The 17,040-nt window shown below is 39.5% G+C and overlaps 1 protein-coding gene across 5 annotated transcripts in view; it reads left to right on the forward strand.

Annotated features, from left to right (window-relative positions):
• Positions 1 to 17,040, forward strand: part of ERC2 (ELKS/RAB6-interacting/CAST family member 2) — a 1,022,300-nt gene that overhangs the window by 789,920 nt on the left and 215,340 nt on the right. For all 5 annotated transcript variants that reach the window (XR_009455862.1, XM_059715377.1, XM_059715380.1 and 2 more), the window contains exon 15: positions 7,031 to 7,165. Coding sequence is in view for 4 of the 5 variants with exons in the window: in XM_059715377.1 (XP_059571360.1) it covers positions 7,031 to 7,165 (135 nt within the window). In the remaining variant the exon portion in view is untranslated. The remainder of the gene's footprint in view (positions 1 to 7,030; positions 7,166 to 17,040) is intronic.

Here is a 17,040-nt window from a genome sequence, read left to right on the forward strand (position 1 = left end):
AATTGGAGATTAGGAGAAACTTTCTGACTATGGGGGTAGTCTAGTATTGGAATAGTCTACTCACAGAAATTGTAGAATCTCCATCTTTGGAAATTTTCAAGACCATGTTGGACAGACACTTGGCCTAATGGTCTAGCAAGGGATGTCTAGTAAGGGATAGTCCTTGAACATGACCTTGTGAGGTGTCTTCCAGGTCTACTTTCTTATGATCCTATAATCCTGTGATCCTAGGAACAGAGGATATGGCAAGTTGCTATGGACTGACAAAGCCAAACAGGATGAGACTAAATTGGGAGTTAATTTTGCAGGGGAATGCAGGAGGGTATATATTTACCCATTGGAAAATATCATCTTGGAACATCAGGGTTATTTAGAGCTGATGAGGTACATGTTTCTGATTGGGTAGCAGATATATTTTTGGCCACTATTAGCAAAGGAATTATTAGCTATCTGGGTACTTGGTTGATATGCAGACGAAGGAAGCACTGGTAGTAAAATGAATTGCTGATGCATTCTTATGACTGGGGTTTAGTTTAGGTATTAATTCCATAAGGGTAGATGATTCCCTGGTAAACTGGAGCTGGAAATGGATTTAGAGGAAGGCCCTAACAAAACTGAAAAAAGAGGCCACATCCAGGCGAGTGCGGCCGTGTGGTATGTGGTGCCATAAACACATCTGCAGAGCTACATACCACAGTCAGGTGTTCTCTGTGCTGCAGGAGCACGCTGCCTGTGCATGCTCTGCTCCATTTTTTTTCTGTGGGGTTTTTTTTGATGTCTGGATATCCAGGGGTCAAAAGAACCCACAGGAAAAAAAAATGGAGTAGTGCACACACAGGCAGAAAGTGCCACTGAAAAGTGAAACTGGGCCACCTGGAGCCACACTCTGGCTGCCAGCCAGGCTCTGCCCAGCAGGATCACCACTGCTGCAGCCCCGGGAGGCCCCCAAGACCTCAGATAAGATTGCTGGGGCCAGCACAGTGCTGGCCTCAGCCTCTCCTACTACCCCCAGGATAACCTGCCGCGTGCCAAAGCATGCATGGCACAGGCATTCCCCAGGAACAATAAGCAGTGGTGCAAAGCGTGCCATTGCTACTTGTTCCTGGGGAACCAAATGTCCATGCTTGTCTGGATGCGGCCAGGGTATTTAGTACTCTTAACATCTGGTTCAATCAGGAATCACACCCCTTTACCAGTACCTTATTAATCCTAGGGGAGGAATGTGGGAAGCCCCTTAACTCTCATCCGGGATGGAGAGTGGTAGGGTACCAGAAACAGGACAGGACTATGTTGGGCTGACATCAGCCCTATCGAATTAGAGGGAACAATAAGAGAAAGAAGGATGACCTGCACTGTATGATTTATTGTTGGTTTCCCAGATGGGCTAGTAAAGTTGAAGCCTAATTAAACTCCATCTTTTGCACGTTAAATCCATACCAGTGTGGCTGGAGAAATGGGAATAAATAAGTTCAAGATAGGCCAATATTTGGTAATGTGGCATCATTTACAAAGGACTTTTATGACTAAAACTCAGGTTTCTATTGAAAACTCTCCCAGGTTAATTGGGAAACTGTCAGTTTCAAAATGTGCTGATCTTTAATTAGTGCTATAAAAGGCTGTTGAAGTTAGATTTTAACAATGCACTGTGGGTGTGTCTACCTGAGATGCTAACTGCGCAGTAGCCTGATTCTGCATTAGCATGTAGGGCAAAAACCATGCTAATATGCTCATGCACAGTAGTATTAAGCTACTGTGCAGTTAGCATCACTAAAAAGCCATGCACTGGTTCTACAGCACATTAGTGCCAGTTATGGCACATTTATTTAGTACTTGGCTATACAAGTACTAAACTTAATGTGCTATGGCACATTCATGAAAGTGTAGACATGCTTAGTATTTAAAATAATTTTGAGAGGAAAATTTTAAAATCTTATATTCAATAACTATCCCATTTGAGCCATGAAATACATATTACCAACAGTGGTGTAGACCTTTAATTGACACAATTGCATAATGTTTGTAGTTTGTGGTTTTCATGAATTACATATTCTGAGATTACAGGCCTGTAGGTTGTAGCCATGTTGGCCTAAGGACATAGGCAGACAAGGTTCCTTGGGTGAATCTGATCTCTTTTATTAGACCAACCCAAATAGTTGGAAAATAATTATTAAGCAAGCTTTCGGGTTCAAAAACCTTTCGTCAGGCTAAGGAAGTTTCAGCTGTTGGTGTGTGTTCTTCCTTCGCTCCATCCAGGAAGAGCACGCACCAACTGCTGAAACTTCCTTAGCCTGACGAAGGGTTTTTGAACCCGAAAGCTTGCTTAATAATTATTTTCCAACTATTTGGGTTGGTCTAATAAAAGAGATCAGATTCACCCAAGGAACCTTGTCTGCCTATTCTGAGATTGAGATTTTGATTTCACTTGAAACTATCCAACTCATACTTTACAATGTAATCTGTAGTCATCTCATAAACTAAGTAGGGATAAATTAAATTGGCTCTTGTATGGGAAATTTTCAAGGAAACTGAACATGCTGCAGGGAGGGATTGTTCTGTAAAGTCAGCAGGCTGCACTCTTCCCTCTGAGTCAGTACTGAACCCAGTTTCCTACATGTGGAATAGGAAGCTGCTGAAGGTATGATCTTTTACATTAACCAAGTTTCTGAAAACATATGGTCAATAAAAATCTCAAGGTCTTTTTTTAGTAGGGGTATGAAGCCTCAAGGTTCTGGACAAATTCCAGGCTAGTTAATTAATTTCTTCCTGGAATAAATATATACTTGGCATGTCAAAGCCTAATGAGCATTAAAAGAGTTAGCAAATGAAACAGACAGCAGTAATATATAAAATATTTGGGATTTTTTTAGAAGAGTCTGAGAAAGATTACCCTACTATTTTATTTGCTAGCTGTTTTTACTTTTTTTCATGAAGAACCTATATTTATTAATTTTTAAAGTCCGAGTACAAAAGATCTCATAGTATTAGAGTGTATAAAATAACCCATGAAATATTGACCATTTTCATTATAGTTCAAGTAAAGCCAAAATGTAACCTTAAAAAAAATTAATGCATCTTACTGTTGCAGAAAACTAACCAAGATGAATATAGTACATATCATATCAGAATCTTGGCACCATTTTTAAGAGACTAGTGACAAGTATGATTCCTAAAAGATTTAGGATGTTTGGTCAAACTGTATTTTTTTTTTTCATTTCTGTTTCACATTCCTTCTTACTTTCCTCCATACTTTCCTTCTACCATAGGCAAATTAAAGGAAGACTTCTAAACCATTAAGAGTTGCTTTGTGCACGTTTCCCCTGCAATCTGGTATTCAAAAGGAAGAAACATTAGATGGAGTTTATTTATATTTCAGCACCAAATTAGAAAGATGACATCATTCATTTACAGTTCTTTCTCCATGACATGTCTAATCCCCAACACCTCATTACAGGAGACACTTTTAGGATTGCATATATCATCTTGTTTAGCTTTTGCATTCTTTTATGGAATACAGTTGAAAGGTAAGAAATTTAAGGCTGTTCATTGATAAGAAAATAAACTAATAAAATCTTAGGAGCTTCCCCAAAGAGAAAAGCTATTACAATGTTTACAGTAAGCGAGTTATTATTTGTCCATTAGTTCACCATCTTTTTCACCCGTATATGTAGAAGGCCATGTCCCTTGAATATAAGTGCAGACAATCCAACTATAATTCAGATGGAGTTGATCCCTTGTTAAAGTTGGAAGAAACTCCTGCATAAGTAAAACAACCCTCCCATTAAGTATATAGCTTAAATAGATTCATAGGAAGAAAGGAACAGGCAAGCTGCACTTAAGCAACAATCCCCTCCTCCATTCCATTTTTACTGAACACAGGCCACATCTACATGAGATGCTGACTGTGCGGTAGCTCATTACTACTGGGCAGTAGCATCATGTGGCATGAAGTGTGATGCACAGTGTCACCAAAAAGCCATTTGAGGATGCTACTGTGCAGTAATGCCATTACTGTGCAGTAATTTAGTACTTGTGTATGCAAGTTCTAAATGACTGCGCAGTAAGGACTGTGCAGTGTCTCATGTAGATGTGGCCACAAAGATTTAAACTGCTTGCCACTATTCCATAATATGAAACCATTTCATTTAATGAAAAAATGTACACTATGCTAATACATAACATCATCTCCACTCAGTAGAAATGTTTATTTGGCATCAGCAAGCAGGGGTACTGTACTGAAAATCTTTTTTGGGTCTAGGATTTTTTTTTTAATTCAGTTCAGCTAGGCTGTTTTCCCATCCCCCACACTAGATCAGGCCGGGGAGGGGAAGTTAGCCCAGCTGGGCTGACTTCCCCTCCCCAGCCTGATGGTAGGACTGGGGAGGGGAACTGAGTTAATCGGGCTCAGTTCCTTTCCCCAGCCCGATCACAGCGCTTGGGAGGGGAACTGAGCCTGGGCTCAGTTCCCTTCCCCTGTGCTGTGATTGGCTTCCTGCAGCCCGGCGGCGGGAGACCGGGAGCGCAGCCCTGATTCTCCCGTCTCCCACCACCTCACTGCCGGCTTCAAAAATCGAAATGTTTCAAAACTTATGAAACGTTTCGACTAGCCTCGTTTTGTTTCGAGGCTTTTTCGAAGCCCTTCATTTTGATACGATTTTGCTGTTTCAAGCTCAAAATGATTCGAAACAGTGTTGAATCGAAACAGCTGGTGAAATTTTGCACAGCCCTACTAGTTAGGTCAATCTGAGTGTAACATCTGCACATGCCCCATTATAATGGCCAGCTACAAGGAGGAGGTTCAGCTATGTTTCAGTAACGTTTACTCTTTTTTGCCTTCCTTAGTGATTCATATACCCATCTTCCATACATATACACAAAATACATCTATTCCTTCAGACCTCTCACTTAAATCTTCTGCATTATTTGTACCGGGAATTTGACAGAGCTGATTAAATAATTTCCAGTGAAATGTTTTTCCCTCAGAATATATCAGATCAAAATCAAAAAGGTTATGTAGGACCATATCAGTTTTGACAAAAATTAATTTAGGAATAAAATGGAAAAAAGTATCTTAAAAACAAAGCAAAGAGAGTTTTTATATTTGTTTTTTTTAAATTTGGAATGTATTATATTTTGTAGTCTTTATTTTATTCAATATATTATTGTTTAATTACATATTATTTATTCATCAATTTTATTTTAATATATACAGGGCTTTGTTATTTCTATGTGGTATTTAGAAAATAAAAATAAGATAGTATTAAAATAAAATAGAAACACAATCACCACTGATATAAATATTTCACTATTATATAACAAAATGTCTTTAACCCAAAACTTAAAAAACAAAACAAACCTTTGTTGCACAGGAAATATTTAAATTCAGTGTTTCTTCAAGGTTTTCAGAACAAAAACAGTTTTTAAAATTGTAGACTAGCCTGCAAAATAGAAAATTCAGTTTTAGACCCGCTACAGTATTCTGTCATTTTTTATGCTTATTTCACCACTACTTTCAGTGAAATTAGAGGCTCTCTGTGAGGAAAAATTAAAGTATGGGTGTGTAAGTGATTTAGTATAAGAGAAAATATGTAGAGTGTTTCAATTAAGATTCCTGCTGTGCTTTTCGGACATTTAAATGATGTTCCTTGCACCAACATCTAATTGATTCTGCAAATTTGGGGTGATGTCTTCAAGAGTGACCACAATTTATTTTGGGTTTTGTCAGGGCAGAAAAGGTAATCCCTTGATTACATTTCAAGAACGGTTGAGATTGTAGTAAATGTGACTGTTGGCGGTAGTCAGTGTTATATTTAGCAGTAAGTGTTTGCACGATTGGTCGATTACATTGTAAAAGTATTTTTGATGTGACCAGCAAGTTTTAGCTCATTTTACTCTGCATATCACTGTGACAAAAGAGGCTAGGTAGTTTGATTTCAATCTGCAATTCTGACCAGGAACATTTTAGGGGACCCAGTGTGAGAATGTATTGATGTAAGTAGTTCAATAAGTAGGACAACTGTCCTTTCCATCCTGAGGGAAGATGGCAATCTGGGCCTAGCAGGGCTTGGAGATTATTCCCTGATTAGTTCCCGATGACAATGGCTGCTTGTACACGCTGCAGGGGTTTACTTTAGTTTAATTCTCCCTAAACTGAAGCGCCTTCCCCTTGAAAATGGCATGATCTGTGAGTTGCATAATGTAATATTGCTGTAATAGTAATGTTAGGTTCTATCTTATTAGTCCATGGTGATGACCTGTGAATTTTTACCTGTATAAGGAAGTTGCTGAAATGTTGACATTTCAGTTACTTTCCTGATCTGATTGTGATGTAAAACTTGTTTTCCTTGGCTATCATGCTTCAAGTCATGTGATCACTTATCTCTCTATGTTGATGCCTGAATTTGCATCAATTCTTTTTCAGATTCTGGTATCTAGTTGTTTAACATCCTCAACCTAGCAGGCTACTAAAAAAAAACCCAACTGCAGGCCAAAATGCAGGTTTTGTTATAACTCTGTAACATCATTACTGTGGATTGTTAATTGGCTACAAATGCAAATAGACATGATAATTTAAATTCCATTTAACATGATTTTGCAGTTATTCAGTAGGACAACATATACTGAAAGATACATATCTAGGAACTTGTGTTAGATTTTTGTTATTGTTGATACTCCCCAGGGAGTTTATAGGGCTGAATCCCTTATTTGCTTCTTTTGCAATCCCATGAATTGATTTCAGCAAAGTAGAAGTATAATAAAGACATAACCTATTTTTGATAGTTTTCTTTCTCTTCTTAGGCCCAGCCCAAAGGGTTCTGTTTTCAGACCCTAATGCCTACCCTGTGCTAAATGCAGCGTTGCGGCCTTAGAATAAATTTACAATTACATCTAGATTTAGGAATGACAGAAGCAATATAGGTACTATACAGCAGATGCTGGTGACATTTTATTAGACTAATCTATTCCAACACTTAAGGGAATTGCCTCTCTCTCTCTCTCTCTCTCTCTCTTTCTCTCTCTCTCTCTCAAACAGACACAGAACAGAATGAAACTGATGGCCGATAACTATGATGATGACCATCACCATTACCATCATCACCACCATCACCATCATCACCGGTCTCCTGGAAGGACACAGCACTCCACCCACAGACCCTCTCCAGATCAGGTCAGTTGCCTCTTTTCTTACCTTTACACATGCCCTTTTGCCATTCTGAAGTTTCAAGATAAAATAAATATGCTAAAGAAAAAATAAACAATAGAAGTGATAGGCTCTTTGAACTGAAACTAATAGCTTTGGTATTTATTTCAATCAGTCACGGAATCTAAATGTTTTTCTTCCTCTTTCCTTTTGGCGTTTTGTCTCTCTTGTTATGTTTTTCTTCCCTCTTGTACTCTACTGGGTTTTTTTTGGGTTTTTTTTTGCTTTCATAGTTCTCTTCAATAGAATCACAATTCAACTGCCTAAATAGAAAGTTACTGAAGAATTCCTTGCATCAATTTCAGCATTAGGCTTGCTTTTACTTATTTTTTAAAACATCAGTGATCATAATCAAAGACTTAGCATTTCCACACTGAGCCCTTGTGGTCATCTGTTCCTAAACTAACTGGAAATATCTTTGTGTTTGAAATGATTATTGAGCAGATATCACACAAACTCCGTCTTGATCACCTTGAGGCAACAGTTTAAATGTTTTCATATACACTTTGGACTAAAAACACCAAGAAATTCTGAGTGCCTCAGTACTTGAGTGCCCAACATAAAAGAGCGTGCATTTTGTCTTCTTTAAATAAGGTTCTTTAATGGTGTGTCAGTTTGGGGCACGAAAATTGATACCAAGTCCCCAAATCTAGTTGCTTCTGCCAATAAACATAGTTTTTGTTAATAAATATATTAAAATATTCTTACTATTTTTAAAAGTTGGAGGCAAAATAAAGTTAGAATTAAAATAAGATTCTCTTTAATAAGCTGTACGGTAATTGTGAAGTAGTACACTTTCCAATATAAAATAAATCTTCATGCTTATAATTTGGATAATTTTAATGCATATTATTATGCATTTCTCTTGTCCTTCCAGCACATTTTTTAGTTTTTTTATGCTGGTTCTATAGTTAATGTTGCTATAGGTCAGTAGATAATTAACTGGTGTCAGTTGGTCAGCCTCAGTAATCTTGGATTGTAGCCATCTGGGTAAAGTGGATACCTCAGCAGTAGTTTATTATTTTGCTGTGCTGTGTTTCCAAACGGAAATACAGAGCCTTTTAATTTCTGAAAATCTAAGGACCTGATCATTCAAAGATTTAATCAACTGCATAACTTGATTCATTTTAAGTAGTGCCATTGAAAGTAATGGAAATTTGGCATAAAGTTACACACGGGTTTTAATCCTTTTAGGAGTGAAACCTTGATGTGTATTTCTAAGAAATGTCTTTGGTACTGTTGGAATTTAGATATGGCTGGCTTTATACTATTTTATTAAAATATCATCTGGCTGCCTTTTATACCATCTATCCCTGACTTCACTACAGTTAAAAGTAGGCAACATTTATCTGGGTATTTGATTCTGTGTCTACAGCTGTGATAGTAACCATTGATGGATATTTCACTACTTTAACAACACCCAGATGTGCCAAATAGTTAAATATCTTTCTCAGGTGATACTTTTCCAAACCATAATATATTACTTCCTCCAAAAGAGCAAGGAAGAACCAAGTAGAAGAACTGCTACTCAGAGGCTTGTCTATGATTCACAGTAGGTGCATGTACACATTCATTAATGCACCTTAGATAGTGTGCATTTAGTTTACTACTTCTCTAATAAAAGGCTAACTAAATGCGCAGTACCTAAAGTTACTCTACATTAGTGCTGGCACATGGTTAATTAGTGATGCTTACTGCACAGTAGGCTATTAACACCTTTTGTGCTGTAACGCTCTACTGCACAGTGCTGTTAGGCCAGTGCTCAGTAAGTATCTTGTGTAGATGTGCCCAATACCTCCAAGCACTGTGTCTGAGTTGGGGCAGTTACACATCAGCTTTTGCTGCAGTCTGTGTTTAGAATCAGTGCCTGGTCTATCATAAGATGTGAGAAAATCACACAGCCCACATTGGAATGAAAGGAAAAAGATTGAGATGTGGGATTGGGTGGAGTGATTTCGGTCAGGGTGGAAAGTAGCTTGGTAAGACAATATTGATAACTGAAGCAAATAGTAACATGCCAAAAAGCATGTAGAAAAAAAAGAAGTGGAAGGAGCTAGTGAAAAGGACTGAGGCAGTCAGAAATTTTGAGTGGAAGAAATAATGGAACCATAGCACACATCCATAAAAATGTAGAAGGTGCTATAAAAACAGCCAGACTCATAAGCTCACCAGAAGAGAATGGAGGTGTATAGAAGCTCTGGAAAGATGAGATGTTTTGTAGTAAAAGCAGAAAGTACTTTGGGCCTTAATGAAAGAGTGCAATGAAGAAGGTTAACGCTTGATTGGGAAGGGATCCAAATGTAACTGAGGACAATGATTGTAGGTGATGAATTTAGTGAATTTTGTAGGTGATGGGAAATGGGTCTTCCCTGAAGAGCCAGGGAAGACTGAGGATAAGGGAGAAAAAAAGCATGCCTGCCTTATGAGAGGAATGAACTGAAGCAGAAGAAAGGTTAAGAATGAATCATTAGAGAATCTAGAGAAAAGCCAAGAAAAAAAGGCAAGGGCAAAAAAGAGTAGTAAGTAAAATATGATGAGATTGATAGATTGGAAGTTACAGAACAGCTGAGCAAAACAGCAGGTAGGTAGTAAAGGAAGAAATGAAGAAGTGGTCAGAGTATAGATAGTGAAAAGTGAAAAAATGAGCAGAATTTAGTGTAGACAAGGTTAAGTGGGCAGCCTTTTTGATGAGTTCAAAACTGATTTTGAACATGACTAAGGATGAGAATGGAGGAATATCATGAGCTTGTGGGGATAAACTCAGAAAAGCTGAAGTGCAATATGAGTTAGAACTAGCAAGAAATGTAAAAGGAAACAAGGAAAGGTTTATATATGTGAAATGAAAGGAAAATTAAGAAAAATATAGTGCAGGAGAGAGAGCATGTGTTGACAGTGCAGAGAAGACCTAAAAATTCAATACCTCCTTTGCTTTGTGACCAAACATGTAATGATTAATGTTGACAAGGGGATAGGAGCCCAGGCTGGGACAGATTAAAATATTTAGCTTAACAGGTGAATTCAAGTTAGTAGGGTCTGATGAAATTCATCCGAATAGTTAAGAAACTAGCCATAGTAATTTTGGAGTCAGGGCTGAGAGGGTATCACAGCTCTGAATGGGTGCAACAAGCCATGTGGACCCTGCCTCTTTCACCATCCTTCCACGCTGCTGCAACTTTGCCAGCCGAGTGGCAACCAGGGAAATACTCTCATTTCCTTCTTTGACTAAATAATTGCCCTAGTAAATAAGTAGATATGATCTATCTTGACTTTATCAGAGTAACCTTCTTACGTAAAAAAAACAAAACAAAACCCAAACAACCCCCCCAAAAAACAACCCCCCCAAAACAAAAAAAGCAAAAAAAACCCCAACCCCCCAAAAAACCAAAAAAAACAACCCCCCCAAAAAACAAAAAAACCCCCAAAACCCCGAGAAATACTGTCTAGATGCAATCACCATAAGATGAGCGCACACCTTATGGTTGAAAACCTTAATTGTATTCTGTCTAACTGGGAAGACATTTCAAGTGAGGCCATGCAGAGGTCTGTCCTGGACCCAGTCAATATGTTCATTCACAACCTGGATAATAGTATAGAGAATACATTCCTTAAATGTATGGATAGTAAGAAGTGGAAAGGGATTGCAAACACTCTAAATGGCAGGACCAGAATTCAAAATAATCTTGACAAATTGGAGAGGTGGTCCAAAATTAGTAAGAGAAATTTTACAAAGGCAAGTTCAAAATTCTGCTCTTAGGAGTGACAAATCAAAGTACAGGTCGGAATGGGGAACAGCTGGATAGGTGGCAGAAAAGGAGCTGGGGGCTATCATGGATCATAAACTAAACGTAAGTCAACAGTGTGATAACTTTGCAAAAAAAATCATATCTTATTCGGAGAGGTATGAATAGGAGTTTTGTATGTAAGCTAATTATTTTGATGCACTCGGTACTGGTGACTCCTCACTTGAAATATTGTGTCCAGTTTTGGCCACCATTTTTAAAAGAAAAATGTACACACATCAGAGTCTGGTAGTGAACAGAAAAAACAGGTGGCTTAAAAATATGACCTATGAAGAAAGGTTGAAGGAACTGGGCTTGTTTAGTTTAGAAAAGACTGAGTGGCATATGTGAAAGCTTATTGTAAAGAGGTTGGTGATCTAATTGTTTTCCATGTCAGCTGGGAGAAGGAAAAAATTAATTAGCTCTATTCCCAAAAAATAAAATTTAGGCTGGATATTAGGAAAAACTGAAACACTGAAACAGGCTACCTAGCGATATTGTAGGAAGTCCTTTGTTGCAGGTTGTTAGGATCAAATTAGATAAACTTCTCTCCAGGACAGCATAGATGTACTTTGTACTGATTTGGTGCAGCAGTTTCAGACTAGATCATCTCTTGGAGATCCCTTCAGCCTTGTATTTCTATGATTGTTTGATGATATAAACAACACAGAGTTGATGCTAGCTCTGAATGTGTGAGAACTACTCTTTGCCTGTTCTTACGTTTTTCAATTATGAATAATTTTTTTTCTCTGTCTGCGCTCTATTAGTTGCGATTCCATGCAGTTCCCTTTGTTACTGCAGTTTGATTGCTATGTGGTTTTTATTATGCAAACCTGTATTTCCTATTCACAATACTGCATTGCACAAAAAATTCTAGATATGTGGCTGTTGGTGACCCTGATCCATCCTTTTGCAGGTGGCATGAAGCCACAGAATAAACCAGGAAGATAATAAACTTGTAAATGATCGTGGAATTTTGTTATTTCATAAGGAGAAAAAAATAGAGCACATTGTTATAAAAACACTTCTTAAATAAGAGCTTTTAAAGTTTTTTTTGTCAATTTCAAAGAATATTCCACAATTGTAAAGGATAATGCCTAGCTTCTAGGTAGAAAAGAGATGTTTGAAAACAGCTACAGACATGGCAAGCATCACATCTTTCTACCCTTGACTCCCCAGTTCAAATAACCAGGTATCCATTGGCATCTGGGTCAACTAGGGTAGCTTTTGGTATGAGTTAAGAGTAGGGCTTCCTCTTTTGCTTTCATTGCCATAGCTAAACTCCGTAACTACTCTTCCACTGCATCCCCACAGCTTTAACAATTACTTTATATTGAGAACCTGAAAAGGTTCAGTGAATGATTCCTCTCTCTAAGATGATATGGCCTTTAATACCTACTTTAATCTGAAAAAAATGGAACCTTCAGAGCTCTCTTAGAGGGGTTTTGGACTTGGCCTCAAACCACAATTTCAACATAAATTTTATAGCTTTAATAGTTAAAATCAAAACCAAATTGGCCCGAACCATGGGAAAGTTTGATCTGGATCTGAAATTTGTAGCTCATGCCATGCCTTGTTTATTTTAGTTTTTGGGGTTGTATTTTATTTAATATGCAGTGGGCACATCTACACAAATTGCTAACTGGGCAGTAGCCCAATAACACTGTGCAGTAGCGTCTCACAGCATAAACAGTGCTAATATGCTTCTGCACATTATTATTAGGCTACTGTGCAGTAGCATCACTAAAAAGGCATGCACTGGCACTCCTGCACAGTAATGCCAATTACTGAGCATTAATTTAGTACTTTATTATACAAGTACTAAATTTAATGCTCAGTAACTATGGCACATTAATGAATGTGTAGACATGCCCAATATGACTTTGCTATTTTTTAAGTTCTTTGACCCAAAAAAACCCCATGTGAAATATTTATTAATCTTGTTATTTCTAGATCATAATTTGAGTTGTTATAATACTTACTTTTTACATACCTTCCCACTATATTAAACTTGCACATTTACTAATAAATGAGCTTGAACAGTATTATTAGCAATCTATGGCAGACAAACTCTATTGTCTGTTACCTTTAGAAGATGGAGTCTGTACATTGAAAAGTTATACCTATCCTTTGCTTACCGAAATGAATTTATTTTATGTTTTGAGGTTTAATGAATGTAATATAAATGTATACATACTGGTCTATGTATATATTTGTGTCAGCTTTGCAAAGTCTTTTCCACATATGGAAGAATTTCTTGAGATCATGTTTAGCTATTGAAACCTTCTCCCTTCACTTCCCCTGAATATGTGCACTAGAATATACAGTACTTATATAGAAGTTTACATTTATCTTACATTACTTACTAGAAAAATTAACTGCCATCTATAGACTATCCAAAGGAGGAAAAAAAATCAGTTCTTTAAGACAGTAACTTGATAACAAATATTGCTCATTGATACTTTTATTGTTGTATATTTAAGTGAGTTACCATGACAAGGCTTTTACCACAATGGGTACTATAAATTTTTGCATTGAAAATCTGATTTCATAGGCAATTTGTTTTAGGCAGTGTTGAGTTTCTGCTTAATCTAGTGATAAAGATTAAAAATATTTAACTATATGGAAAATATGTTCCAGTTAAATATCAGTCTGGGAATGGTGAAGTCAGAGTTCACACACTTACAACACTATTTATATTTGGCTACATCTTAACAATACATGAATAGGCCAACTTGTGGCAATTATAGTAAGATCTTTCTTATATTTTGTTGACTCATTTCCTGTTGTAACTTCTTATGTCACAGGTAGATTTGAAAATAGATCTGCTGTCTAAAATTCTGTTTATGAAAGACCCAAATTAATCCAATCTCAATGAAGCTAATCTCTTTCATTTTCCCCATTTGTAACAGGGGGCTTGCTCGGGGCCGATCTCTGTGGCCCGCCCCCCTGTTCTTGGGCCAACCACCCGCCTTCTCGTCCACCACGCCTTGATGTTAATTGATTAATTAATTGATGTCAATTAAGCGGGAGGCTACCCATTTTGCTGCCCCGATGCCAGGGGGCACTCTCTGCGGCTCCTTTCCTCCCCTATACCGCAGCCCAAGCCTCGCAGATGGCATCTTGATGTTCACATAATCACTGGCCCCGACACTTGGCCCCAGAATCCTCCTAACAGGACCCCTCCATGATCCCTCCATTCAGGTAGCCTCTCCGCCTTCATTCAGGCTACCTAGCCCCCCTGAAAATATTTTCCCCTCTCAGGTGTGGTCCCCCCGCGACCTATGGCTACTGGCCCTGGCCCACCTCCAGGCCAGTCAGGACCCCAGGCCCCCGACTCTTGGGCATCCCTCGCGGTGGGCCCCTGGCTCTTTTGACTGTCCTGGTCCTGGTCCTGGCCCCAGCATGGGCCAGTCAAGGGTACTCTCTTGTTCAGGTCGGGTCTCTAGCCCCTCACTCTCTCCAGGGGTCTGCCCTCTGGGCCTTTCACACAAACATAGGGGTTACCCACCCGGTGGTGGGAGCTAGGGGTTAAGACGCCCTGACCCGCCTTTCACCAGGGTGGTAACTGGCCTGGCATTTTCTGGGGACTCCCATGCCACTGAGAGCCCCACCAGGCCACCCACTCCCGGCAGGGTGCAGTTTTAGGTGATGCCCAGGACCAGGAGCCTCCTGACCATCCCCTACAGCTCATCCCTTACCTCCAGATGTAGATCTCATCAGCCTTCCAGCCAGGCGATGTTGTTGCTTGGCCTCTAGCAGCCGAACTGCCCTATTTATATAGACAGCCCCTGACTCAAAATGGCTGCCCTCATCAGGCACCTGGTGGCTGCCAGCTCCAGGCCCTTAAAGTGGCAGGCACACACCGTGCCCTGCCACACCATCACAGGCTCAGTTCTTCAAGTCATCCAAGCACAAAACCCTTCTAGAGTCAACTGGAGTTCTGTGTGTAGAAGGCTTATGGTTCGGGGCCTATTTAACTTTATTTCCTATAAATTATCAGATACAATTGTTTCAAAGTTATCATAAATATTTAAGGTTTCCTGAGTTTAAAGATGCAATATAAATACTCTTTATTACATAGTAAGTAAACATGTACACCAAGGGAAATAAAACTATGGGAGAATGTATATAAACATATTTGGTTGCTCTAAATAGGACATTTTCATAGTCTCAGTAGCTGCATGCTTAAGAAACCATTGCTAGCCATAGACAATAGGGCATGCCTATACTCGTGTGTGGAGGCTGCTTTGCATTCTAATTTTAGTGCTAATTACTGCACTCCAGCCAGCCTCCGTGTCTCATGTATCAGCATCCCCACGCTTCAAAATGGTGGCAGTGGCACTTTAACTAAAGCTTGTTTGATGAGCTTTAGTTAAAGCATCCCTGCCACCATTTCGAAGTGCAGGGACACTGATACCTGCAACGCTGTGGGCAATTTAATTAGAGCGGTTCTCAGAACTGCTCTAATTAAAGCATCCCCCGCCATCCCCAGAGCATGTGTAAAAATGCCCAAGGAGAGGACAATAAATAACTCTTCAGAAAGTTCATAAGTATAGAAGTCTGGGTGACAGTGACCATGAAGCCATCATGTTCACTGTCCTATGTAAGACAGACAAATTGGATAGCAGGATTGAAGTCTTGGACTTCAAAATTGAAAAATTTAACAAGCTTAGGTCACTAGTAGGGCAAGTGCTGTGGGACCAGGGACTGAAGGCAAAAGGTATACATGAAGAGTGGTTGGTCTTTAAGGAGATGATCCTTGAAGCACAAAGGAGGTCCATTCCCTTGCAGAGAAAAGGTAACAGAAGAGCTGGGAAGCCCTCTTGGCTAAACAGGGAAATCACAGTCCTCTTAAGAAAGAAGAAAGAGGCTTATAAACAATGGAAGCTCCGGGACAGGCCCCAAGGAGGACTGTTCCACGATGGCCCACATTTGCAGGGAACAGATAAGAAAGGCTAAAGTGGTGACCAAACTTAGATAAGCAATGGGAATCAAGGAAAACAAGAAGTCCTTCTTTAGGTACACAGGGAACAGGAGGAAAACAAATAAGAGTGTGGGGCCATTGCTCAACAACTCAGGAGAGCTGGTTATCAGTACCCAGGAGAAAGCTGAACTCCTGAATGACTACTTCGCCTTGGTCTTTCACCGGACCAAGGGGAAAACCACACCAGGTAGAGTAGAGGATGAGCATGGTAAGAATAATTGTGTTCCTACTATTGCTGTAGAATTGGTGTATGACCAGTTAATAAAATTAGACATATACAAGTCAGTGGGACTGGATGATCTTCATCTGAGAGTGCTGAAGGAGGTGGCTGAAGTCATTGCGGAACCCCTGGCAAAACTCTTCCACAACTCGTGGTGCTCTGGAGAAGTTCCTGAGGACTGGAAGAGGGCCAGTGTTTTGCCCATCCACAAGAAGGGCGGGAGGGAGGACCCGGGTAAGTATAGGCCAATCAGCCTAACTTCCATCCTAGGGAAAATCCTAGAAAAGTTCATCAAGGAGTCTACCTGCAATAAGCTTGCAGAAGGTAAGATTCTAAATGACAGCCAGCATAGCTTCATCTCGGGCAAGTCTTGCCTTACCAACCTCATCTCCTTCTATGACCAGGTAACTCGCCACTTTGACTTCCAAAAGTGAAGGTGGGATACTACTTAATCTAGTATCTAGAAAATTGGAGGATTGGTTGCTTAACTCCAAGACAGTCAGGTGAGTGAGAAACTGGCTGCAGGATAGAACCCAGAGAGTCGTAGTGAATGGATCTGTGTCATTCTGGCAAGAAGTGGGCAGGGGTGACCTGCAGGGGTCCAGAACTTTTCAACATCTTTATTAACCATTAGGATGTGGGGGTGAAGACCTCACTGGCCAAATTTGTGGACAACACTGAGTTATGGGGGAGCGTGGTCATGGTTGAAGATAGGCTACAGATACAGGTGGACCTAGACAAGCTAGCAAGTTGGGCAGATCGGAATCTGATGAAGTTCACCATTGAGAAATGTGAAGTGCTCCACCTCGGGATGAGCAACCCCCAACACACCTACAGGCTTGGTGGCACCAAACTG

The sequence above is a fragment of the Alligator mississippiensis genome, chromosome 12 (assembly GCF_030867095.1).
Source record: "Alligator mississippiensis isolate rAllMis1 chromosome 12, rAllMis1, whole genome shotgun sequence".
Classification (NCBI taxonomy): domain Eukaryota; kingdom Metazoa; phylum Chordata; order Crocodylia; family Alligatoridae; genus Alligator; species Alligator mississippiensis.